The sequence below is a fragment of the Cynara cardunculus genome, assembly GCF_001531365.2.
Source record: "Cynara cardunculus var. scolymus isolate 2C chromosome LG 2, CcrdV1, whole genome shotgun sequence".
NCBI classification, from domain to species: domain Eukaryota; kingdom Viridiplantae; phylum Streptophyta; class Magnoliopsida; order Asterales; family Asteraceae; genus Cynara; species Cynara cardunculus.
The window spans coordinates 412,869-439,828 of NC_037529.1; the positions used below are offsets into that span (position 1 = coordinate 412,869).

Below are 26,960 nucleotides of genomic sequence, written 5' to 3' on the forward strand. Positions count from 1 at the left end.
AGATGTTTATCATGTATTTGATTGTGTTTATCTGCAGTTAGTTACACGAATTCAGTTATGGGGTGAAATCGGATATAGATGAAATCGTTTAGGGATGAACGGGTTTAAGAGTTTTTAAGAGTTTTAGCCAAATGCTTTATAATATAGTATAGATTATTATAGGTAAATTGTACGTAAATACAACTTATTAAAGTTTCATGTTTGAATTCGTGTAACTAACTGGAGATGAACATAATCAAATAGAGGATAAACATTTCATTTTAAATGTAAGAACTATAAAATATAATTAGGATAATCATTGAATTATAACAAAATACTTAATTGTTATCTTTATAAAAAATATATATTATTAAACGAAAAATAAAAAATTGAATTAAAGAAATACACAAAAATGGAAAAAATCTAAATAGTTAGTTTGGTATCAATATTAATACTTTCTTTTTCAATTTTTATGATATATCATCATATTTATGTATAAAATAAAATGAAACATTATCAACTTTAACCCCGCACTAAAACGTCTTTAATATTCTAACAATAGAAAATAATATACATATATGTGTGTGTGTGTGTGTAGGATTGGATTTCGATGAGAATGAGACTTAAGGTGAGAAATGAATGTAATAATGATTCTGCACTCTTAGATGCACATTACAATGAGATGCATCGAAATGAATTGAAACAATCCCCGTATCAAGCACGGTTTAAGGAGGAGTTTGAGATTAAATGTGATAAATGGTCGAGATCCTTTCTTACGCTTATCAGCAACTCTCATGCTCACACGACCATTCGTTTATATGTAACTATAAAATCTCATTATAATATAATATAAAAAATAGAGGCCTACTTTATTGACCTATACGTTTTTAGTGTTTTAATGTTAGATTGAAAATAAAAACACATTAATTTTTATATTATATTCCTAGTGTTGGATTAGAGATATCCTAAGAATTATCTCAAATGATAGTTTTTTATTTTATATACACATTATTGATGTTAGAAATAATATATAAAACCTATATGTTTTATTAGGTAGGAACCTTGTGTAGCTTATTGTAAGTTTTTAATTTGGTGATTTAACTATAAAAAAAAATATAAAAATAAGAGCAAAATTCATTTTGGTCCTTGGCTTTAATGAAAAGTATGAAACCTATGGTTCGCCTTTTGCTTTAAAATCATATCTTCTCACTAACTTCGTTAAAAAAAATGTGTGTCGCGTGAAGGACATTTTTATGTCTTTTTCCTTCTTTTTTATTGTCTTCTTTCACTGGTTTTTTCCCTTTATTTAGTATCCAACCTTTAAACTATAGGGACCAATCGCATAATTAACTCATATATATTTACACTATATTATAAAACATTTGATAAAAACTATTTTTTATGCATGAAATACTGTATATTGATGCATATTACTTAAAATTCAAGATTACAAGTAAATTATGCATAAGTACAACTTATTAAAACTTCATGTTTGAATTCGTGCAAATAACTACGAATAAACATAACCAATTAGAGGATAAACATCTAAATCTAAAATATAATTAATTATTATCTTTATAAAAAAATTATATTATTAAACTAGTTTAAATTACTTCGTTATTAAAACTAAATTAAATTATAATAAAAATATTGAATTAAAAAATTACACAAAAAATAATAATTTTAAATAGTTAATTTGATACTAATATCAATATATTTTTGTCAAAATTTTATGATATGTTCAAATTTATATTTTATTTAAAAATAAAAACATTATCGCTTTTTCAAAATCAAATAAGACCATACTATAATATCGACTGAGATAAAGAATAAAATTAAATATTAAAATCAAGATGTATCTCGTTATATTATGCGAGTACCCTTCTAGTGTATATATATATATATATATATAGAGAGAGAGAGAGAGAGAGAGAGAGAGAGAAGGACGTTCAAGGGAAAAACTCAAAAAAATAAAATATTGAGGAACACGTTAGTTATGAAGTGAACCGAGATCCACCAGATTATTTTTCTTTTAATGCATTAATTAATAGGTGAGCATGAGATTAAAAGTGATCAACAGTTCGGATTTTTTCTTACGTTTCTTACCATAACTTTTCATTCTCACATGATCATTCACTATATATATATATATATATATATATATATATATATAGTTTGTTTCAAATACAACTTATCGCATTTGTACAACCAATGCAACCCAATATATTGAGATATTTATGGAAATGATGATAATTCATTTATTATGATTTAAATATTTATGGAAGATGAATATGATTCATTAATTATGATCGATACTTTATATTAGAAAATAATAAAAACTTCTATGAAATCACATATTAATCGAATGAAATGGACGGTTGAAATTGAGTTGTATTAGTTGTATAAATGTCAAAAGTTATATAATAATAAACCCCTCTCTCTCTCTCTCTCTCTCTATATATATACATCATACATATAAGGTGGATGAAAATCTCACATTAAATCTAAAGTTAAAGTCATGCTTTCACAATTTTGATTAAACCTCAAGGACCAAAATTGTAGTTTACTCTAAAAATCATGTGGCAATAAATTAAAGGATTCCCCAACAAAGATGACTATCAATATTCAACCCTATCCATAAAAACTATATTTAATTAACGACTTGTTGGAACCTAAATAATATAATTATGGTCACTTGAAATTTTATAATAATAATTAAAGTTTGATTTTTGACTTTTTACCTAAACATATCATTTGTTTACATTCTTTTTTGGTTTAACTTCATCCATTCACCATAGCTTAGACCCATATGACACATCCCTATATTTTCTTTCCCTTCTAGAAACATGCAAAGCAATCCGTGATCTTCAATATATATATATATACACACACATTAATCATAATTTAAGAATCAATCCTGATCGTTGATCATTTCTATTCAAGGCTTGAAATTTGCAATGGGAATTTTGTACAAGTGGAATATTTGATGGGGGTATGAAATGATCAAATGTGATCTTGCCACCACGTTTATATCATCGGTGTGGATATAAGACGTGGAGCTGATTATGGCGTTACAAGTGATATATGGGAAAATTTGCAGTTTTTTAAACTTGAATAGGAGTAAACGTAGTTTATACGGGTCAGATACTTAATCAACAAAATACATAATAAGGGAAAACCCTAAATTGCTTCTCATCATTCAAAAATATATTGTTCAATTACTTTCATTTGTTGTACGTTGATTTCATTACCTTGATTTTGTTGTTTGATTACCAAACATGGACCGTAAAATGTAAATAGTGATTTACTTTTATATTTGATATCATTTGTGTAAACTCTGTATATTTGATATCAAATTATCAATTCATGGTTCTTTTATTTATCGTTTTGTACAAATTTAAATTGTTAACAACTTAATCATCATTATTCAAGTCATTGTCATAAATACACACATTTATAAAGCTAGGTTCTTTTGTTAACCAATTTGCCAATGTTAACCTAATTGGCCAGTTGGATTCTCTGTTTGGTGTAGGTTTAATTAAAATGTTCATTATTGAAGGGAAGACAAAAATGTAATTTGTATAAGAATGTAAGTAATGAGATAATGTAATTTGTTATTTGCTTGATTTTATGGATCAAGATCAAGTCAAAAACAAATATTGGGGGTTCAAACGAGAACACCTTGTTTAATGAGAATGCTAGAACATCTATGGGCCTCCAAATTATTTAACCCATAATTAAAATTAAAAGAAAATAAAGTAATTTAATTATGGATAATTATGTGATTTTATATTTATATGTAATTTCGGTAACATAAATCACATACAAATAATATGCTAATCGGTATCAAATAATTGCCACATTTTATCATCACAAAATCACATAATGAACAGAGAGAGCGATGAATGTAGATGTGATCGTCGCGATTTTCGATTATCACAACAATATCACATCGCTATCACAACAAAAATCACATAATTATCTGATGGTTGTCACATCAAAATCATATCATAAAAAACCTTCAATTTATCATATCATTATCACGATAAAACTAAATCAATCACAGTATTATCAACAACGAAAAGATAGACATAAAAGTTCTCCGATGATAATAACAAAATTTAAGAGATATGGGTAAATATAGGATAACAGAAAGTTATGGATTACTAATTTATTTTCATTTATTCTAATTTTGTTTATGTGTTAATTAATTTGGAGGCCCAAACGTGTTGTCGTATTTTCATAAAATAGAGGTGTTCTCGTTTGAACTCTTGTGTATATATATTGTGTATAGATTTACCGCCTTAGAAAACACCATGGTCTCGCCGTAACTCACAAGGCTTGACCTTGCCTCCACACACGTCTCACACCATTTAGAACCTTGATTTGTTCTAGTTGGTGTGTATTTTTGTATATCAATAAAACATTGTCATATATGATATAACTTTATACACATTTACAAAAGGTCATCTGGCCTAACGATATGTGAGTCTTTGGCCTCCTATGAGATCAGGGTTTCAAATCTCACGAAATGTGATAATGGTGTGTGAGTTTATTTGTTCTATTTTTCCGTATATAAATATCACACTTAAAAAAAACTTTATACACATTTCATCATGTTCTAAATAAAATTATTTGATGTATTATAAGACCAAGCTACTCCGTTAATATATAACTAGATTAGATTCGAACAGTTTATGTTTATATTAATATAAAACTTTTTCTAGACAAATAAATATCTTGAATAAAATATAAATCAAAACATGTAAATATCTCAAAATAAAATGTAAATCACATTTTTTTATGGTAAGTGGCATTTGCTTTACTTATAGGTTGTAAAAAAAACGTAGGTCAATTCGAATCATAACATGTAACTTTATAAGATCATTCAAAACATGTTAGGCCGTCCTATTGTCACTTTTTTGTCGATTGTTTAGAATACAACCTGCTTCGTTTTTACAATCCAATTTGAACCGTCTATCCACTCTAATAAATATTTGGCTTCATAAATATTTTGATTCTTTTCTGATATAAAGTGTTGATCATAATAAACGAACTATAATTATCTTTCGTAATGAATTATGAATTTGGTCCACGTGGTTTGATATTTCCTTTGACTAGGGTTCCTATGGTATGGTTTAGTTATCGGTCTTGGGGACGGGAATATCCGAACCCGACCCGTTGTCATTCCTAGTCTCATTTATACAACATATATAACTCAATTAATTGAAACAATTATGAAAATAATATGAGTTCATTTATTATGATTTGAATATTTGGGGAACATAAAAGTGAATTGTGGATTTGGTCCTTGTGGTTTGGAGTTTTTTACTAGGGTCCCCATTGTATGTTTATTGTGGATTTGGTTCTTGTGGCATTCAATTTGTTTTAGTCATGATCCCTCTGACTAACGTATCCGTTAAATCAAGTCATTTTAGTCTTTTGCCTATTCTTTTTTTTTTCTATAAAAAAAGTAAAAATAATATTTTCAGACACAGACACACACACATATATACCTATATATAATGATATCAAAATAAATAAAATAAGATATTATTTTATAATCTGATTTGTTTAAATTAAAAAGGTAATTATATTAAATACGATTTAATTTTATTGTTTTTAGTATTTTTGCGTATTTCGGTATAAAAACCTAGTTGATGTTTATATATGAATTTGTTCAATTTTAGTTACAAAGATGAGTGTATGTATGAACCTTTCATTTCGTTAAAATCTAAATAGTTAATTTTGAGTTTTTGAATGAAAAACAATATAAAAACCAGAAACCCTAATTTTCGGAAGATGAAATTGGAGTTAATTTCATAGTGGTTTTGAATGATTTTGGTGTTAAAACATCGATAATAAGTTGTTTATTACATTGATAGAAAAAAAACAATAAAATTAAATCGTCTTTAACATAAATATTTTTTTAATTCAAATAAATCAAATCATAAAATCATATCTTATTTTATTCACCCTAAATAAATATATGATATGGTTTATGGTTTGATTTGTTGCAAATTAAAATTTTAATTACATTAAATCATATATTTTTTCACCGTTACAATAAAACATTGTTTTTACTTTTTTATAGAAAAAAAACTCCAAAAGAATAGACAAAAAACTAAAACAACCCTTGATTTAACGGAGTTAATGAAGACGTTAGTCAGAGAGACCATGGCCAAAACAAATTGAATACCATAAGAACCAAATCCACAATAAACATACAATAGAGAGTGGATACCCTAGTAAAAAAACCCAAACCACATGGAACAAATCCACAATTCACTTTTATCTTTTATAAACATTTAAATCAACCCCTGTTAATTTCATGATTGTTTCAATTGATTGAGTTATATGAGTTGTATGAATGAGACTAGGAATGACAACGGACGGTTATTGGTGTTCTCGTCCCCAAAACGGATAACTAAAACCGTCCCGATCTCCATTGAGGACCCGTTAAGGGTAAAAATTATTTTTTCCCATTGGTTTCCCGTTCACTGTTCATTATATCTGAACCAATATGGAAAAAAAATACATGATGTTATTTTTTCACAACTAAATGTAAGTTACAATTTTCTTTAAAGATGTAAGTCTAAATGTCTCAAACATAATCAAACTAATTACAAACAATGTCTTAGATTACAATATATAAGTAAACAAAATTTGAAAAATCATACAACTAACATTATGATTTCACGATTAGACAAATAAATTAGATTTTTTTGTGAACTTTGTTGAGATGTTGAAGTAAAGTGGATAAAGGTATTTTAAATTTTAATGTTACTATTTTCTTTTAATGATATTGTATATATATATAGAGGAGTGATCATATGAAAACCGCCCTAATTTGTGTAAACCGTGCAAACCACCTTCATCTGTCGATTTCATTGTTTAATCTTATGAAATTTTTTCATGAAATTGTTTAATCTTGTGAAATTGTTTCATATAATACTTTTTTGATGAAGTTGTTTCATATAATACTTAATGAAACTGTTTCATTTATTTCTCTAACATTAATGAAACCGTTTCATTTATTTCTCTAAAATTAAAATAATGAAGATGATAATATCTATGATTAACACCCTCCACAATAGAAATGATTAATCAACCTCTCATAATTACAAAAAAATGAACAAAATGAAAAATTATGATTGGTTGAATACGGTTTGCACGGTTTGTACAAATTGAGTGGTTTGCATTTGATCGCTCCCCTAAATAAATAAATAAATATATATATATATATATATATATATATATATATATATATATAGAGAGAGAGAGAGAGAGAGAGCTTGGTTCAAATACTAACCAAAAAATTTGTGTTAACTATGCTAACCAAAATCAACCAATCATATTCCATCTCTTCTTTATGTTCAAATATAACTCATATATTAAATACAAGGGTAATTAGATAATTTGACATTTATGTAACTCTCAAATAATTAATTGAGAGTTACAAATCTAAAAAATCTCACTAATTGATCATGATGTAATATTGTATTTGATTTCATACGTGTTCATGATCATAATTTACAAATGGTGTTCTCCATATAATGATATTGTTTTCGTAAGTGTAAAAGATTTCTATATCGTCCCAGTAATATGAATAAACATATTGTAAAACAAATTGACAACAATGGAAATGACAAAGTTAAAATCGTCTACGACTACATTTGGAATTCGAATTCCGGTAATGAAAAACATGATCAAAGCGTTCCTATTGGTAAGTGATTAGTATGACATTTGAATTCGTTTAAATGAACACATATCAAAGGCAATAGATGTTCATATTGATACATATGCACAATCACATCACATGAATATGAACAGTATCTGTGATTCATGTGAACACAAGCTTCGTAGGTGTTCATGTACATACAACAAAGTTGGCTCATAAATATACAAAAGATGTTCATAAGGTTCACATGTTGTTCATATGTCTAATCTTTTTCGTCTTGATGTGTTTTGAGGATATACACAAGTTGTTCATATGTATGACAACTCCTATATCAAAGATAGATTACTTTTTACCTAAACAACTCCTATATCAAAGATAGATTACTTTTTACCTAAATACTCTTTGACATTTTGTTCACATATGTTAATTGAAAATATTAATTTAATAATTAATTTTTAAATATCATTAAATCACAACCGTTTATTATTCAAATTAACGACCAGGATCGGTTAACAAAGTTAACACGATAATCTTGGTTAACATTTGAACCAACTCCTATATATATGTACATAAGTTAAAATTTTATATATATACACATATCAAGTCGAGACGGGTCGGCGATCACCATCCCTGTTAAAATCCCCGATAAGATTTTCCTGAATCCGACCTGAAAGTTTTGGTTTTCACCATTGATTTTAGTATTTTTTGCCACCTTAAATGAGACGTCTATAAATATAATTGAATTTAAAAAATATTTATTAAGATGGTGATTCAATTTATTTTGCACAAATTAATTTAGAAAGTTATAAACATTTGCTTATAGATTAGGAAGAGTGTTAACTTCTTCACATTTTTGTGTTTAACTATTTTCTTTTACTTTTAACAATTATTAATGTAATATAATCTAAATAATCCAATTTCACATACATGGGTGAAAATTATCCCTTCTAATTTTATATATAAAATAAGTCTAAGGGGCCGTTTACCAAATGCTTACCCCGGTAAGTGCTTACCAAATCTCATTACATTAACGGATGAATATGGTAAGGACCAAGAATCTTACCTGTAAGAGCGAGACAAGGACCAAGAGTCTTACCCGGTAAGTGAGGGCAATGACTCTTACCATGGCAAGTGCTTACCGGGTAAATTGTTTCATACGATGTCGTTTTGATAGACTAAAATCTTACTTGATAAGTAAATGATAGTGTTAATTTTGCCGATAAGCACTTAACCGGGTAAGTGTTTGGTAAACGGCCCCTAAGTTTTTTTTCCAATATCATATATCAGCTAATTAAAATTGATACGTAAAAATTTATACCATGTATCAACCAATTGTGTTTGATACCATATTTTCTTGATTGGTACATGTTGGTTCTGGTTTTGTACCAATTTCAAATTATGTATATGAAAACTTGCAATTTTATTCAAATTTAGAGTCACAATTTGAGTGACTCATAACACATGTCATATTTAAGTGTTTTTTAAATGTAGTAAGGAATAAAACTGGCAAACATTCAAATACTCCTCAAAAGTTAAATATTAAATACATCAAAAATATAAAAACTAATCAATAATTAAAAAAGTCGATACCATGGTGCTACCATATTACAGAATTTTCAATACCGTGTAGAAACCAAGTTTCAATATTTTGTACTGCAATAATACTAAGCGAGTGTTACCGATGTCGATTTAATTGATATAGTGTATTAACATATTCGTTTGTTTTGATACAATAAATTTGTCAACCACAAGGGTGGTGCATGATTGGTTTGAGTTTGACTCAAAATGTCAAAAGTACCAGGAGGTCCCAGATTCAAATCCAAAAGGTAATAAAAATCCCCTTATGGCTACGGAGGTTCAAATATGGTGACTCCAAATTATTTGCAAAACAGATAATCGTCTTGAGATTAGTCGGCTCACATCATGTTGATAATAATAAAAAAAAAATCAATTTCTCACCCCTGGAAATATGTGAAAAAGTCACGTGATTGGCTGAAATTTGACGGGCTAGGGGGCTTGCTTTATTTAACTGGTATTATTTCAGGTCCAATAAGTCCAGCCCTTTGACCTCTTGTTTATTATTTGATGGTTCAATTAGTTAGTTTTTCGTGTTTTCAAAGAAAAATCCTATGTGATAAACGTAGTTTTTAACAAGATAAGACACATAATATAACATTATACTGAGAGCCTTCGAAAACCTAAATTTAATTTGACCGCAACAAAACAAAGCCATAAAATAATGACCCGTACTATGGAGTATAACGTTAAGTACAACCCTTGTTATTAAGCCAATTAAACCATTCTATCCACTCGTTTGACCTTTTTTAAGTTCTATTATTACTTTTTAACAATTTAATACATCCCAATAAACGTGAAAATACATTTCGACGGAGCTACAATATTGTAATTACATTTTTCTGATTAAGAGTATTTGAGTCAGATTGCATGTATCTCGATTAATCCTAGGAGATTTGAAGAAAAATAAAGAAAATCTTTAGTGATCTTGCAGAGTTGTATGATTCGAACTGATGATCTCTGGAAAAAAAATCCTCAAACATCCAAGTATTATTGTTAGTGGCGAAAGATCATGTGAGAAGAAAAGTTGAGGTGAGAAACGTAAAAAAAGATTTGGATCATTGATCATATTTAATCTTATACTCACCCATGAATCACGTTTGATATAATCGATACATCTCATCCTAATATATAAAAAAAAAATCTCTTCTTACTTTTTTTTACCTTTAACTCTCCACAGCTTAATCACATAAGATTATATAGTGTTATAATTACTATTGCCAATGCGATGGGGTTGCGTGAGTGATACGTCGTTGTGAGTCCCGAAATTAGATTTGAATGGTGTTGTCATGTCATGTTAAGGCTATTTTGGTTTATTTAGTCTATGTGACAATTTTTTACTCCACGTGGATTCCATTGCCTTGCTCCCTTCTACAACCTTCTTTTTTCTGTTTTATCCATTTTATTTAATCCAATTAGTACGATAGATAAATAAATAAATAAATATGTATTTTCTTTATTATTTTACACAAAATATATTCTCCTAATTAATATTCACAAAGCCTCAAAAAAATATTATATCAGTTTCAAAATTTACATTTATTTATCTGTAAATGTTGAAAAACACAATCAAGAAATAAAAAGAGAAAAATGGTTATTGGAACAAGTCTCTTTCAAAGAACATGATTCCATTTTTCATGTCACTTTCTCATATTTTCATTTTTATTTTTATTTCTTTTTAAAAAAAGGGAGGTTTTTCACAAACTGTGGACGAATAAATATGTGTTCTGTTATTGTATATATAGTTAATTACCGGTTTTAAATATTTTTTTATGAGACAAATCTCCAAAAATGGTCCCTAGACCTTCAATAACTACAATTCTCGTTCTTACTTGTTTACATCTTACTTTGAAAATCATCCTTGGCTTAACTTTATTAAATTTTTTCCATTGAATTAGGGAAAGAAGAAGAGGGTTGGAATTGTGGCTGCAATCATTGGTTGTATACATGCTTTAAGCATGTGTACTATGAAAAATCTTTTATAAAGATAGGAAAAGACAATAAAAAGACTAAAATACCCCTTATTTAACAGAAAATTTTAATGGAATTAGTAACCAGGAACGATTTTCAAAGCAAAATGTACATGATAAGGACGATAATTGTAGTTATTGAAGTCTAGGGACCACTTTCAGAGATTGGTGTAAACCACATAGACTAAAATTGTAGTTTACTCTTTTTAATAATCTAAATAGATGTACGTATGCATTGTGTATTTGAGTTTGGATTGTGTGAGATCTACTTCTTTTTGTTGAGATTAATATTAGTCATTGAATGAGATAATTTTGTTGAGATGCTATAAGATCCCACATTGGTCGGGTAGGGGAATGAAAATTGTCTTGTAAGAAATTGAATACCTTCTCTATCAAACGTTTTTCTAAAACTGTAATTAAAAATGTTGACAAAGAAGACAATATCTGATATGGTTGATTCGAGATGTTACAGATGCCAACTTCACAAACTTTTATATATTTTTACGTACATAAATCTATTAAAATTTCAATTATAACATACAAATAGGTAAATAGAAATGATGAATGTAAACGAATATATAAAAAATAGATTAAATTTTTTTCTCCACATAAAATAAAATAAAATAAAATCGCCATCCTTATGCATAAAAGTCAATCTATACATATCTTTAATTATAGAGATATATGTATGTATTCACTAGTGAATGATGGTAAATTGGGAATAGGTTATTGGGGTGGAGGCTCCATTAAAGTTGATATTAAACAAATGGATCCAGATAAACTGCATGGACACGAGATCGTCTGAGAGCTCGACAGATGTGTGTTTTATAATTACAATAATCAAAAGCTCATAATTAATCATGATTCATGTACGATAGTGAAATGTGAATTCCATAAGAATGTATGTATGTGATCATTGATGCTTTCATCTTTGATTCGTGTGCTGCTTTAATGGACTAAACTAGCGACTGTTTCTCTGTACGTACATACTTTTCTGTGATCAATCTTCAATCCTCCCAATCGAAGAGTCTTCTTCTAGTTTGTTTGATCAATGGCGACGACTAAATTGAGCAGAACTCATAGTATGCGTGAGCGTGTGGAAGATACGCTCTCTGCTCATCGCAACGAAATTGTTTCTCTTCTTTCAAGGTCATTACTAGTTTTATTTCCTTTCACGTTTTCACCTAATCAACCGGACGATTTTAGGGTTTTGTTTTGTTTATAGATTGATTATCTGATTTTGATTTGAATTTTTACGTGTTTGTTTCTGTAGGTATGTGGCTCAGGGAAAGGCCATATTGCAGCCTCATCATCTACTCGATGAACTTGAAAATATCATCGGTGATGATATTTCACGCAAAAAGCTTAGTGATGGTCCTTTTGGAGAAGTCCTGAAGACCGCACAGGTAATAACCATGTGGATTTGTGCTTCAGGATCTTACTAGATCATTTTTATTTCGTAATTTGATGATTGATAGTCTCAGCTCCTGGGGATTTTCATTGTTTATTGTTGGAGTGCGTTCATGCTTATCTTTGAGTTCACTATTCTAGTATTCTGTGGAATTAACGTCAAGTTCGTGATCGTTACTTCTTTTCTTCAGATAGTGCTATTGTGCTCGATAAATTGATCAAGTTAGTTATGTCATTACTGATCTGTGAATTCACTAATCTAGCAGGAGCATCTGATTCTTATTTTTTTGGGATAAGTCCAAACGATATAAACAGAAGAGGGTAATATTGACGATCTAGAAGACATGTCCTGAGACATGATACTGGACTCTGGAAGCCACTATATTACAAACACTGGCATGCCCAGCAAAAACACAAGGAAACACCCAACTGCATATGTGAAAATAACCACCTGGACCACAATTAAAACCAGTGCCTTAAAATGGATTTATGCTCGAGTATGGCCATCAATGGATCTGAAAAACTTTGTAGTCCACTTTTTAACATGATTAAGATTATTTTAACCAGCACCAGACGTGCCATTTGACATGTAATTTGGAGAATCTGAAATTTGTTCTTTCAGTTTCTTTCTTTTTCTTCTTCTATGCTTTACTTTTTCATTGGTTGTTTCTGTTTGTTTTTTCTGAGACCTTTTTTTGTTCATTGATAGGAAGGCATAGTTCTGCCTCCGTTTGTAGCTTTCGCAGTTCGTCCAAGACCTGGTGTTTGGGAATATGTGCGTGTCGATGCATACCAACTAAGTGTGGAGCAGCTGACTGCTTCAGAATATCTCGTCTTCAAAGAAGAACTTGTCGGGCAGTAAGTTGCTTCCCCTTATGGTCTTTGTAATAATATGCCACAACTTTCCGGTGTCAGAATTGAAGCATGCAAAATGCCTCTTGTTTTCATCATGTTACAGGTATAATAGCACTTATGTGCTCGAGCTGGATTTTGAGCCATTCAATGCTTCATTTCCTCGGCCAACACGCTCTTCATCCATTGGCAATGGAGTCCAGTTCCTCAACCGGCATCTTTCTTCAAGCATGTTCCGCAGCAAAGATTGTCTGGAGCCGCTCCTGGATTTCCTACGAACTCACAGACATGATGGACATGTGAGTTTCTTGCTTGGATAATTTTTCTACTGGTCATGCTAGTTACTTTGATGAACTACAATATGTATTATCTCCTCAGACATCCAATGAGGCCCATGCCTGACATTTTATAGACCTGGGGGTTTGTAAAATATGGGTACTTGATAAGTATGGAAAAATCTTCAATAAATGGTTTTTATTTCTGGCGGACCCTTCACACAACCCCCCCCCCCCCCCCCCCCCTTTTATGGACGGCCCTGCTTCTAATCACAGTGTTGATTAGTACAAGTAGCTAAAGCCTGAAACTTTCCATGTACATGATAATTGGAGTGGCATGCTGGATGTGACAAAATGTTTAACCTTGTTAAGTGTTGTGTAGGTAATGATGTTGAATGATCGGATACATAGCATGCCTAGACTTCAGTCTTCTTTGGCCAAGGCAGAGGATTATCTTTCTAAGCTACCATCTGATACGGCCTACTCTGAGTTTCAATATGAGTCGGTGTCTTACTCTCGGAGACTCAACATTCAAGGTCATTGTCTTTTTCATGCACTTTAATTTTACTTTGGATGCAGATTGCAAGGAATGGGTTTCGAAAGGGGATGGGGAAATAATGCCGAAAGAATCCTTGGGATGATGCATCTTCTCTCCGACATTCTTCAAGCTCCAGATCCTTCCATTCTGGAAACATTTCTTGGTAGAATACCCATGGTCTTTAATGTTGTCATATTGTCCATACATGGTTACTTTGGGCAAGCAAATGTTTTGGGTTTGCCGGATACTGGTGGCCAGGTGCATTCTTTTACCATCAATTGATCATCTAAATTATGAACTATATGTATATTTTTGTGCATGTGATTGTGTGATCGCGGACAGGATTATCGTAATTATGTTTGACAGTGTTATAAACCAGCAAATGATGCTTCTTTTGTTTCAAACACAGATTGTATATATCCTGGATCAGGTCCGAGCCTTGGAGAACGAGATGCTTCTTAAATTAAAGCATCAAGGATTGGATATCAAGCCTAAGATTCTGATAGTACGTATAAGTAGGAAATTTGAGTCACTATATTTCTGAATCGAAGTTTCATGCATTTATCCAGTTCCCTGTCTGGTCCTGTTTTTGCATGTATATTCTGCTTTTGTTTTCATGAGCAGTGCCTTTGGCATTTAATCTCATACTGTTTAACTTCTAATTTAAGGTGACTCGATTGATACCTGATGCAAAAGGTACTTCGTGCAACCAGCGATTGGAGAGAGTCAGCGGAACTGAACACACCCATATATTACGTGTTCCTTTCAGGACAGACAAAGGGATTCTTCGTAAGTGGATCTCAAGGTTTGATGTATGGCCTTATCTGGAGAAGTTTGCAGAGGTAAATCAATCTACCATATTGAATTTTCATAATCTTTATATTGGGTCAGTGGATGTTACGTATTATTTTTCTGATGGTACCATATAGAAATAGTATCTTACCCAAGCTATTTCAGAATTTGTGTACAGTTATATTAAGTATGCACATATTAAAGTTAGAGAAGAACAAACCAATTTCAGTGAATGCTTTGACAAATGAAAGCAAATGCACAAACATGTTGTAATCTGGAGTCGTTGCCAGTATCTGCTTGTAGCTTAGCGTATTTCTAGCAGTTAGAGTTCTCTGTCAATGTTCTTATGGAGGATTATATTTATGGGATACAGATGTTATTTTTCTTCTTTTTCAGCAGTTAGTTTTACATATGAGAGCATGACCAATTTGTTTGATTTTATGGTTTTTGTAATCAAAGTTCATATGAACATGATTGGAACTTATAAGCACCACAAGTTTGATAACTGGATATTATCTTAGGTTCTTACTTGCATGGAATCTTAATCTTACACATTGGTATCGACAAGACAAAAATGTTTCTTCTGGGTTATATAGTTGTAACTTCGTCGTTGCTACTACTGATGCATTTCTGAATTACTGACATGTGAATTATTTCCTTGGTAAAATGTGGTACTTTCGGTGTTATAAGTGGTACAAGTAAACAATTGTGAGTTTTATTCATATTTTCTTTCACCCGTATTTTATCTTCCCCTTCACCCCAAACATGAAGAAATGACCTTTAGTATTCTAACATTGTTATAATAAAATATTTTTTTCGTTATTAGGATGCAGCAAGTGAGATTTCTGCAGAGTTACATGGTGCTCCAGATCTTATAATTGGTAATTACAGCGATGGGAATCTTGTTGCCTCCTTGTTATCTTACAAAATGGGAGTAACACAGGTAATATCATTCTGAAGATGAAAGCTTTTAAGTTCTCACAAAGTGCTGAAATTCATCATTCAAACTTCTGGCAAATGCAGTGCAACATTGCGCATGCTTTGGAGAAAACCAAGTATCCAGATTCCGACTTATATTGGAAGAAATTTGATGAGAAGTATCACTTTTCTTGTCAATTCACTGCTGACCTTCTAGCCATGAACAATGCGGATTTTATCATCACCAGCACATATCAAGAGATTGCAGGAACGTAAGTGCCTATGGGTTATGATTTTTGTTACTGGAAATTGTACCAGCTTCTTCAAGGCCAAAATAACCATGATCTGTCTCAGAAAGGAATAATGAGAGTTTCTGTTAGTCCTGATTACTTGTAATCCTACAAGGAAATCACAGATCAATCAAGCCCACTCTGGACATTCTTTATACAAAGTCTTTTTCCCAAACTCATTGTGCTATTTACAAGATGGTTCATTTGTGTAGCTCTTTCTGTGATTTACAAAATGGGTAAACTAAACCTATGCATGTTGGAGATTTGATAGCTACTTGGATATGTTAGCCTGGCATGCACTCAAATTCATTTAACTCTATTTCTTGCAGATACCATGTATTAAAGAACGGAGTTATGATAGTTTAATCATCATGGCGTTATTGTTTGATATCTGCACATCACACTTATGCCATATTCTTCTTATACCAAGAAGGCAAGAAGCCATCCCATTTTGCATATAATCACTACCAAAATTGACATATCTGGCTCCACCAACCCCGACCCTGTCATGGAGACTCTAGGCAGTTTGTTTTATGATCTGAACATATGCTTTATAATTATGTGAAGTACCCAAGTCCATACAACCTTAAGATGGTGGATGCATCCTACCACACCCATCAACCCATCATTTGGAAGTTTTATTTATTTATTTGCTTTCATTCGCTCCAGGTTACAATATATTCTGCTAGATTTCAACAAAGATACACCAGTTTATTCTGTTTGTCAATTCATTTCAGGAAGAATACTGTTGGTCAATACGAGAGCCATTCATCTTTCACTCTCCCAGGCCTCTACAGGGTTGTTCATGGTATTGATGTCTTTGATCCGAAGTTCAACATCGTGTCTCCAGGGGCGGATATGACCATTTACTTCTCATATACCGAGAAGGACAAAAGATTGACATCTCTTCATAGTACAATTGCCAAGTTGTTGTATGACCCTGAGCAGAATGAAGACCACGTGTGAGTCATTCCTTAGTATCATTTGATGTTTTCTTTCATGTGATAGACTTAAGATAACAAAAATGTTGTTTACAGCACTCCTGACGTTAAAATGAATAATGAGTCAATCTGTGCAAATGCAAGAGCATCTTCGGTCATGAACTTGTTTAGAGGTTCATGACTCTGTTACACCAGATTTCTTTTTCCTACACATTTAATAAACCTACCACCCCTGGTCATGAACCGGTCCATAACCTAAATTCTAGTTATTTTCTATTATTTAATTGGATTGGGTCCCGCCATTTTGAAGAAGAATCTACTCATGTTTATGAACCTTTCTCCTTCCACGTAGGCATGTTCCGCTTCCTCCCTGTTAGAATAACTTTGCTTGGAATCCACTGAAAGTCGTTTATCACTTTCAGATTGAAGTATTTCGACGGTACAATCGAAATCTCAATCGGATAAAATTCAGTGATTGACAGAACTTCAGTATGTAGAATCGTTATGAATCTGTGTACCCTTACTCTCTTACGAATTATGACCAAAAAACCGAAAAAGAAAAGTCCGAAAACTGTCAAAAAATGGCAGTTTTTTGCACCCTAAACCGGGTTTAAAAACCGGGCCAAAAACTGGGTTTAAAATCTAAAATTCGACCCCAGCCAGGGGCTCTGCCCCTTGGACCCCGCCACCAGGGGCGTTGCCCCCGGACCCCCGTCGTTTAGGGGATTCTCCCCTAAATCAAAATAAACTCAAACAAGTGTGCACTCCGCACCTTCCTTACTTGTTCGATATTTATCATGATTACATTGGTCAACAAATTAATCCCATTACACTTGCATGATATTAGTGATACAAATCATCAACACTCCCAAGGGTGTTAAATTTATGAACCGTTTCACAGGGTTTAAAGGTTCGCAAGAAAAGTCAAAGATACAACATCCAAAAGCTTTTTATCCTGAACAGTAGGGGTTAGGCTACATACGAAGACCAGATAGAAATTATGAAGAGGTGTGAACCCCCTGGACAAGAATCAGCAAATATGAATAAAATTAACATAAGGCATATAACATGAAAAAAAAAAGAATGGAATGTTTCAATCTAACTTCACCTGGAGCTGACTGTCTGTGATAATTGGCATTTCTCTTGAACTCATGCAGTGGAAACCTGAGTGATCAATCAAAACCCATGATCTTTTCGATGGCAAGACTTGATCGTGTCAAGAATATCACGGGTCTGGTAGAGTGGTATGCTAAGAATACTAAGCTTAGAGAACTGGCAAACCTTGTTGTGGTTGCTGGTTACAACAATGTGAAGAGGTCCAGTGACAGAGAAGAAATTTCAGAAATTGAGAGAATGCATGATCTTTTCAAGAAATACAAATTGGATGGTCAGGTGCGATGGATTTCAGCCCAAACAAACCGTGCTCAAAATGGTGAGGTTTATCGCTATATTGCTGACGGAAGGGGCATCTTCGTACAGGTGTTTTAATTATCCTTCTTTTTATACCAGTAAATGATTCAAATTCATCCTAATAAAAAGTTTATCATCTCCCCGGTATTGTCAGCCTGCTTTTTATGAAGCGTTTGGTCTTACGGTGGTGGAGGCCATGACTTGTGGTCTCCCAACATTTGCAACTTGCCATGGTGGTCCAGCAGAGATAATTGAAGATGGTGTCTCAGGTTTCCATATTGATCCCTATCATCCAGATAGTGCAGCAGTCACAATGGCCAATTTCTTCCAGAAATGCAAGGAGGATCCAAATTACTGGGTGAAGATATCTGAAGGCGGGCTTAAAAGAATATATGAAAGGCAATATCTCATATGAAAACACATGCTTCTTCAACAGTTTTCGTTGATACTTGACTTCAGAATTTTCTAATGCTATAGGTACACATGGAAGATCTACTCCGAACGTTTAATGACATTAGCTGGGGTTTACAGCTTCTGGAAGTATGTCTCGAAACTTGAAAGGCGTGAAACTAGACGATATCTTGAGATGTTCTACATTCTTAAGTTTCGTGATCTGGTGAGCTTTAAAGTCTGTTTATTTTTTAATTCCTGGAAGTTACTTACTTTATTCCTAAGAAAAACAACCTTTCTTTGAGCTCAAACTAGTTGGGCAAGCTGTGTTGCATCAGTATTTCGTCATGAAGCCATCGCAAGCTTTTTTCTATTTATCGTCTCTATCCATCCTCTTTTGAGTCCTTTCCAGTTATGTCCATTCTAGAGCATTGATGCGTCTACCTTAGCGTTTGCATTTCCACCGCACTAGTCCTTTTTAACATGCTTTCTTTTGGTAGCCAAGCATTTGTCTCATAATCATAATTCACTGTCATCTAAGTGGGATTTTACGATCACATAGAACTTATGATGTTGCCATAACTTCATTTGCTCTTTGAACATATTTAAAGTTATCTTATTTTGTGTTTTACCACCTAATTATTGAGTTTTTAGTTCACATATTCTCTGAAACTTGCTACATCTATTCTTCTTATCACCTGCCTAAAGTTGAAATCTTATAGAATGTGTTTATTACCATGAAATCTCATGCAATTTCACTTTAACATTTTGCTTTCCTAGCTCTTCCTAGTACATATCCAAAAATCCTTCATGAATTCTTTCCACTTGTTCTGCTAACATGACCCTCAAAACCTCCTCCCAGAAAGTGCTACCAATTTTATCGGGTACTCCCCTAGCAAAACTTCATCTTGGTCTTCCTAAAATTGTCGCTTGGTATGTTCATCAAACTCAAAATGGCCAATATTTTTGTTACCATCGATACAAATTCTTCATGTTTTCCACAAAATAGTTAATGGTATAAACTTCATAGCAGACAGAGTATCCTACAATTGAACCAAATCATGTGTTGCTGCATCCACATCATTTAGACTTGAAAACTAATAGGTTGAACCTCAAGAATGCAAATGCATCTCCTTTACCAAATGAAGTATGTGATTCTGGTTTTCTACTATTTATGTTACTTAGTTTTAGTTTGTTGGTTTGTGTATCAGGTGGCATCCGTTCCACGGGCTATTGATGATGAGGCCTAGGATGAAAGCCATAAAGGTACTCGTGGAGTCAGAACACTACCCTCCGGTCCATTTATCTGTATGTAGTTGTGTGAGCTTCCATGGTATCACTCAACTTAAATAAAGTTGCGTTTAAACTCATTAAAGATGCATAAGTATGTATTTAGTTGTATAAATGTAAGCCATATGGAAGTAGCCTTTCAATTTGGGGGAGTGTCTTATTCTAAAACAATGAGGCCTATGTACCAAAATCTTATAAAGTTGTATTTATTTTAGTACAAGTTATTGATAAATATTTGCAAATAATGGGTATAGGTGAACAAATTGAATTATGTTGAAAGCATAGAGCAAGGCAGGGGTAGGAAATAGGAATGTCTTGTGGTCTCCACCTTCAAACCGTTGCTTTGATTTGGGGCTTGATGTTAACATTGAATTGGTCTTTGTTTGATACCCACTTTTTCTTGTTCATATCTTTGCCAGTTGCTTATCATATCTGACATACTGGAAATTTGCAGCCTTTTAACCACGTGACACGCACACTCTCTCATCTCTATGTTACTTTAAAGCGTTTGATGGGTCAAATCGTTGGGCTCCACACCAACGGTAATACTATAATCCTACTACTATTACTTGCAACATTGTTTATTTCTTGGAATTATTATCCTATCTTTCCAATTATAGTGGTAGCTGTCTTCATTTGTCATTTTCCTAAGGGGAGTGCTAATGGTACCCCTTTTGATGTCAAAATCAGGTCATTCAAGCATTGAGAATGTAAAAAGCATGTATTGATGTTGATGTGTGTGAGGAAGAAATTCATGGATAGGGGTGCATTAAGCAATGCATAGGGGTGCATTTAGTCCACCTCTTTCCTAATTCTTCCCAAGTGTAGACTTAGCTATTCCATCCCATACATATTTCTAGGTCACATGTCAACATCAAAATCTAATTTTCAAATTACCAATATCTGAATTGGTTTAATTCTGATAAAGGGAGTGCATGTAGCATCACCCTTTTTTTAGTTAAAGTGCACTAATGTTGAATTTAAAAACTGGGGTACCGACCATATCACATCACATGTTAATTTACAAATTTGAATTTTTTAGGACATCTCCTGTCATTAACATGTTAAGAAGTTTGACAATATCACAATCAGATTTCTTTTCTACATAATTTATAAACCTCTCTCCCTAATCATGTACCGGAGCATAACCTAAATTCTAATTACCTTCTGTTATTTAATTGGATGTGTTCCCACTATTTTGATGATAAACGTGAACATTTATGACCTTCCCTTCCCACATTGGTATATATTGTTTCTTCCAGACGGTGTAAACGTTTATGAACTTATCACCATTGGAGATGCTCTTAGTTTTTGGAGCTTTGTATTTGTGTCAAAACTGAACTAAACTTTGTTATGCATTTTAATTTTATGATATGAAAATGTGTTTATGTACTAAGATAGTAGTTTGTTTTGAACTGCTTAATAATTTGTTTTGAGCTGCTTGTTGTGATTGGTTTTTTGACATCTTTTTCATGTTATTTATTGTATTTAAAGACCATGACATATATCTAATATCTATATTAGTTTAGCAAGGTTGAAGGCAAAATGAATACATTCCCCAGGTCACAGAAACCGACATACATTTAAAGTCAAATGGCGAAAACATTTTCCCATAACAGAAATGACTAGATTAAACCTTTTGTATTCTAGAAAATGCCCATAAATAATACAATAAAAAGAAAAGAAAAAACATTCATGCGAATTGGTACGGCTACACTAATATAACGCCGGTTCTTGTACGCAGTAGCTTACATTTGCTAAAAATGAAAACTAGTAAATAATATATAGATATATGCGCTTCGCATTTTTGTTCAGGGCTCGAGGAATTTTTGTTTTCCACCCTCTACCCTCTTCCAATAGTAAATAGTAAATTAGTAAATAGTAAAAGAAGAGGCTAGCTATAGCTAAAGCTGACCAAAGGAGTGAGCCAAGTAAGATAATGCCCCAACAAGTGGTGCATTGATGTAGGTGGCTGGTTCCGATTGGAAATAATCGGATCGAACATCTGGGAAGTGGTCATGCTCGTCTGGTCCACCGACCACGGCCCCGACTAGTATATTCGGGTTGGGGATCTCCGAATGCATGATGGAGAAACCCGACCCACAAGCAATTTTCGCTGGATGTGCAGACATGGATGGCAAAGATGAGCCCCTGTGGTGTATCCTTTTTGGGTATCTTGGACTGTATCCCACCATATATGACATCTTCAATGGATTGTCCCCCAATAGGTAGTCCACCTGATAAAAATTTATGTAGTTAGAATATTCTATTTGGTGTTAAAAACTGGGTAACGGATTGAAAATGAATTACAATTTACACGAATATTACACCATTTTGGTGCAAGAAATGATGTAAACAATTGGAGACAGTCTTAGCTAGTGTACCTGCTTCTTGGCAATGGATCGAAGTCGCTTAGGGGTGACAACGGAGCCGCCACAATTAACAACCTTCCGCGCCTGGGTTAAGTATTTGGCATAGGTGACTAGTAAGAAGGAAGCAGAAGTCACATACTGCATATTAGAGTCATCCATCCTGAACAAAAGCCCTCCTGTAAATAAGTAATCAAATAATTAGTCCCAAATTACTAGCAAATCACATGTTTTTCCCATAGAAACCAAGATATGCAGAGCAGGAACCTGGGGTATAAGTGGATTGAGAAGACGGTGCCCCTGGAATAAGCGAACAAATGAAGTTATCTGCATGACCCTTGTAATCATGGAGGGATTGGACCTTTTGGACTAGAAATGCCTGTCAAATATCCACACAGAACAGAGAAAAAAATAGTGTCATGATTTAAAAAAAAACCAATACCACATCTAGTTCGAGTCTTCTTGGGACACTGGTTGGGGATTTTCTTAACTGTTATTTTCAGGGCCATGGAATTAGTCGATGTCCGTGCAAAACTGAACTGACCTTGACACCCATAGTTATAGCAAAGAGAAAAAAGTACCTTGGAAAGAAGAATTCTGGCACCAGCATGCTTGTTATCCCATCCAAAGGTGTTATCACTTTCATCAGCTCCTAGGGTTTGCCCATTTGCTTGGATGTAGTTTAGGTATTTTGGGCTCCTTGTGGCTTTCTGTAACCAAGCTGCTCCCCATAACAATTCGTCCTGCATTTCAGTCACATTCATTAGCTTATTATATTGCATAATCCATTTTCAGATATAACTAAATTAATTTCAGATTAACTACCTCATATCCAGAATAGGAACAATAATAGGGGCACACAAACTTCTTGAGCCCATTGCTGTAGGAACCTCTGAACTTATCTGCAAACTCGAACACCTGTTTCCATATGTACAAAGGTTAAAATTCCAAACTTACCCTTCCCAAATGGAACAAAGATCATAGACAACAAGGGAGACTTACCCTAATGGCCCTCTTTAGGAGAACCTTAGAGTAACTGCGGTCAGACTTTCTGAAAACCAAAGAAGCAGCAGCAAGAGCGGCAGCAGTCTCAGCAGCCACCTCTGTACCAGGGGTATTTCTGTCAATCTTCACCACTGTTCTTGGAGTGTCCATATCTTCAGGCCTCTCCCAACAAGCATGGTCCTTAGTTGCGTCACCCACCTTCATGTTTTCCCAATAAAATCATTAACCATAAATAATAAAACAAAACAGAACAGAACAGTAAATAGCAAGTGGCTGTATGTATATGTTAAGTCCCACCATTTCCCCTCCATATCATTGGAACCACATTCCCTGTCATTTAGGGCTATTTTGAAGAATAATCTAATAGGGTTTCATATATTCTACATGATACCAGAGTGGTGCCTCCTTGGGCGTGGACCATTTCTCCTTATAATGGGCTCTTTTGGAGGACTATATTTGGAAAATAACTGAATGGGGATTCACTTATTTTCAAAGTATGGAAGTACCTGAACATATATGACATCTGGTTCAGCAGTGGCTTTGAGGAGATAATCTGTAGCCCAACGGATGGCTTCTTTAGCATTTCCCAACTCACCTTTCATCAACCCACCAAATTCAAGCACACTCCATGACAACATTGTAGTAGTGAAGGCCATAGGAAACCCAAACTTGATGTTGTCCCCTGCATCATAATACCCACCAACTAAATCCACCTGCATTGCCAAATTTCTCCAAAATTAGAACAAAAAAAACTAACCCCAGTTTGAATCATGAATGTTTTATGTTAATTTAGAAGGAACATATGTGCATACTTTCATGGCTGCACCATCTGAAAGACCAGAATTTTTCCTCCATGTAATCCTCTGGTTTGGTGGAAGTTTTCCAGACCTTTGGCCTTCAAAGAAAATAAGGGATTTAGTAAGGGCGTCCCTGTAGTTGTGGGAGGCGACGCCGGCGTGGCGGTGGGCGGTGGCTGCGGCTGAGCAAAGGGTGAGTAGGAGGAGGAGGTGGTGGAGAAAAGAGGTAGCCATTTTTAGGCTTTACCGTTGGTTGAGAGAAGGAAGTGTGAAAAAAGAGAGTGGGAAAGTGAAGAGTTATATAAAGGAGGAAAGCCTGCGTCTTTAACGTCCTGCTTGGTTAATGATAGTTAAGCCACCACTCCACGCCCACCTGTGAAACACCTATTAAAAACTTGTACTATATTTCTTTTAGATTATGTCTAATTTCTAATATTTACATTTAAATTTAAATAAATGGGTATTACTATGTTCACTCTTTTTATATCATAAACAGACCAAACTATGCATTGAGAACGTTAAAAGTGGGGGTTTGTTAAATGCACCGTTTTATATCTATACTATATTATAAATTCTTAAAAACTATTTTTTATACGTAAAGTACTGTTTCTTAATGCATATTACTTAAAACTCAAGATTGCAAGTAGATTGTGCGTAAGTACAACTTATTAAAGCTCCATATTTAAATTCGTGTAACTAATTGCAGATAAACATTATCAAATATAGGATAAAAATCTCATTTTAAATATAAAAATCTAAAATATAATTAGAATAATCATTAAGTTTTAATAGTATATTTAATTATTATTTTTATAAAATATAATATTATTAAAACAAAAATAAATTATTTCGTTATTAAACTTAAATTAAATTATAATAAAAAAATAAATTAAAGAAATTACATAAAAAAATGAGAACTTTTAAATAGTTAATTTGATATTGACATTGGTATATTTTTTTTCAAATTTTTATGATATCTTCAAATTTATATTTTATTCAAAAATAAAATCATTATTGCTTTCTTAAAAACATAAAATCGTATTATAACATCGACAGAGACAACTAATAAAATAGAACCTTAAAATCGAGATGTATCTCGCTGTATTGCACGAGTACTCTTTTAGTATTGCTAAATGTAACTCTACATATGAATTTCTTTTTCATATATCAACATCAGTACCTACTTTTTATTGTTAAATGTGTCTCGCTGCAATGCATGAATGACTTGATTTTGATATAGAAAAGGTACAATAGCATTACCATTTTTATAGATGATAATTTACAAAATTATTCTTCAAAGAAGTAAAGGAAAAACAAAAATAATACATATTTTCTCTTTTTAAAATATTGAAGATTTATCCAAATATGGAAAAAAAAAATTGTTATTTACTGCATTCTTTACTACGTCCTCTATAGAATGATTTAAAGATTGTGTTAAAGCCAATTTAATCAAAAATTATATTTTATATTTTAAAGATTATATGCTCTTGAAATTATCCTTCAATAAACATGTGAACCTTTTCAACACCTTTGTACAAAATAACATCTTGAAACTTGAAGCATTTCATGTTAAAAGTTTTTTTTTTGGTAACTTCTGGAATGATTGCAGGTGAACTTCCATGGTCATAAGGGCTTTGACGATGTCTGGATTCATATTCATGATAGATGAGATTTTCCATTACATCTCACTTAACCACTGCACAACATCCCAATTGGTCAAAAGTTTATGCAATGGTTGTTTGCAAACATAAAATAAGCAAAATAATTGTAAGATTGCAACAATGTTTTGGATTAGAGACATTAAACTAATGATGATAGAAGAAGATGCGCCTTCAATCTTTGATAGGTCTTAGATGTCAACTTTTTTAAAACTAAACTCTGAGTAACTAACGTAAAACAAGTGAAAATTTTGGATATCAAATTAAAAATAATAAATTGTTGGCTTTTCTTGTAATTTTTTTGGGTAAATTGCATGAAAAAGTAACGTATTTTAACTTGATTCATATTTTGGGTAACGTACATTAAAAACTTTCATTTTGTTACCTAATATGTAAACTTTTAAACATTTAAGTACCCGGGTAACTGATTGAAGCATTAACCGGTTATCATGCTAATGTGACGAGTATGTGATATCCAACTCAGTATTATTTGCTGATATGGTTAGTGACAAAAGTTTTTTTAATCTAAAATTAATTTTTAACTTGTTACTTAAATGTTTAAATTTTACATTTTATATATCAAAATGAAAGTTTTGAATGTACGTTACCTAAAATAGAAATCAAGTTAAGGTACGTTACTTTTTTCATGTAATTGGTTTGACTATAATTTATTTTTATTGTATTTCTTAAATCTTCAATAGGAAAGAAACTTTTAAATTTTCTCATATCAAATCAAATAAATGTATGTAGAGGTGTTTTGGGACTGTTTGGATTTGAATGGTGTTAGATACTTATAATAGAGAATAGAGAATAGAGAATA

The 26,960-nt window shown here is 32.5% G+C and overlaps 2 protein-coding genes across 4 annotated transcripts; one reads left to right on the forward strand and one right to left on the reverse strand.

Moving 5' to 3' along the window:
- Positions 1-12,122: 12,122 nt before the first annotated feature.
- On the forward strand, positions 12,123-20,939 carry LOC112506605 (sucrose synthase 2). 2 transcript variants are annotated; one of them, XM_025110770.1, is made up of 16 exons: positions 12,123-12,354; positions 12,479-12,611; positions 13,325-13,473; positions 13,574-13,766; positions 14,125-14,243; positions 14,322-14,538; positions 14,690-14,785; positions 14,949-15,122; positions 15,899-16,015; positions 16,096-16,262; positions 17,018-17,242; positions 18,379-18,700; positions 18,786-19,030; positions 19,109-19,247; positions 20,233-20,287; positions 20,766-20,939. In XM_025110770.1, exons 1-15 carry the CDS (start codon positions 12,257-12,259, stop codon positions 20,269-20,271), a joined length of 2,433 nt encoding a protein of 810 aa, XP_024966538.1. In that variant the 5' UTR covers positions 12,123-12,256; the 3' UTR covers positions 20,272-20,287; positions 20,766-20,939. The 2 variants fall into 2 exon arrangements, with proteins under 2 accessions (XP_024966538.1, XP_024966536.1); XM_025110768.1 differs by lacking the exon at positions 20,766-20,939 and having other exon boundaries at positions 20,233-20,582.
- Positions 20,940-21,965: 1,026 nt separating this feature from the next.
- LOC112506606 (endoglucanase 17) lies at positions 21,966-24,356 on the reverse strand. Of its 2 annotated transcripts, none has more exons than XM_025110772.1 (7): positions 24,192-24,356; positions 23,683-23,883; positions 23,506-23,598; positions 23,262-23,423; positions 22,948-23,059; positions 22,696-22,859; positions 21,966-22,548 (listed from the first exon to the last, which is right to left on the reverse strand). In XM_025110772.1, the coding sequence occupies exons 1-7, from the start codon at positions 24,339-24,341 to the stop codon at positions 22,216-22,218; spliced, it is 1,215 nt and encodes a 404-aa protein (XP_024966540.1). In that variant the 5' UTR covers positions 24,342-24,356; the 3' UTR covers positions 21,966-22,215. The 2 variants fall into 2 exon arrangements, with proteins under 2 accessions (XP_024966540.1, XP_024966539.1); XM_025110771.1 differs by having other exon boundaries at positions 22,696-22,843; positions 22,908-23,059.
- Between the last annotated feature and the right edge of the window lie 2,604 nt (positions 24,357-26,960).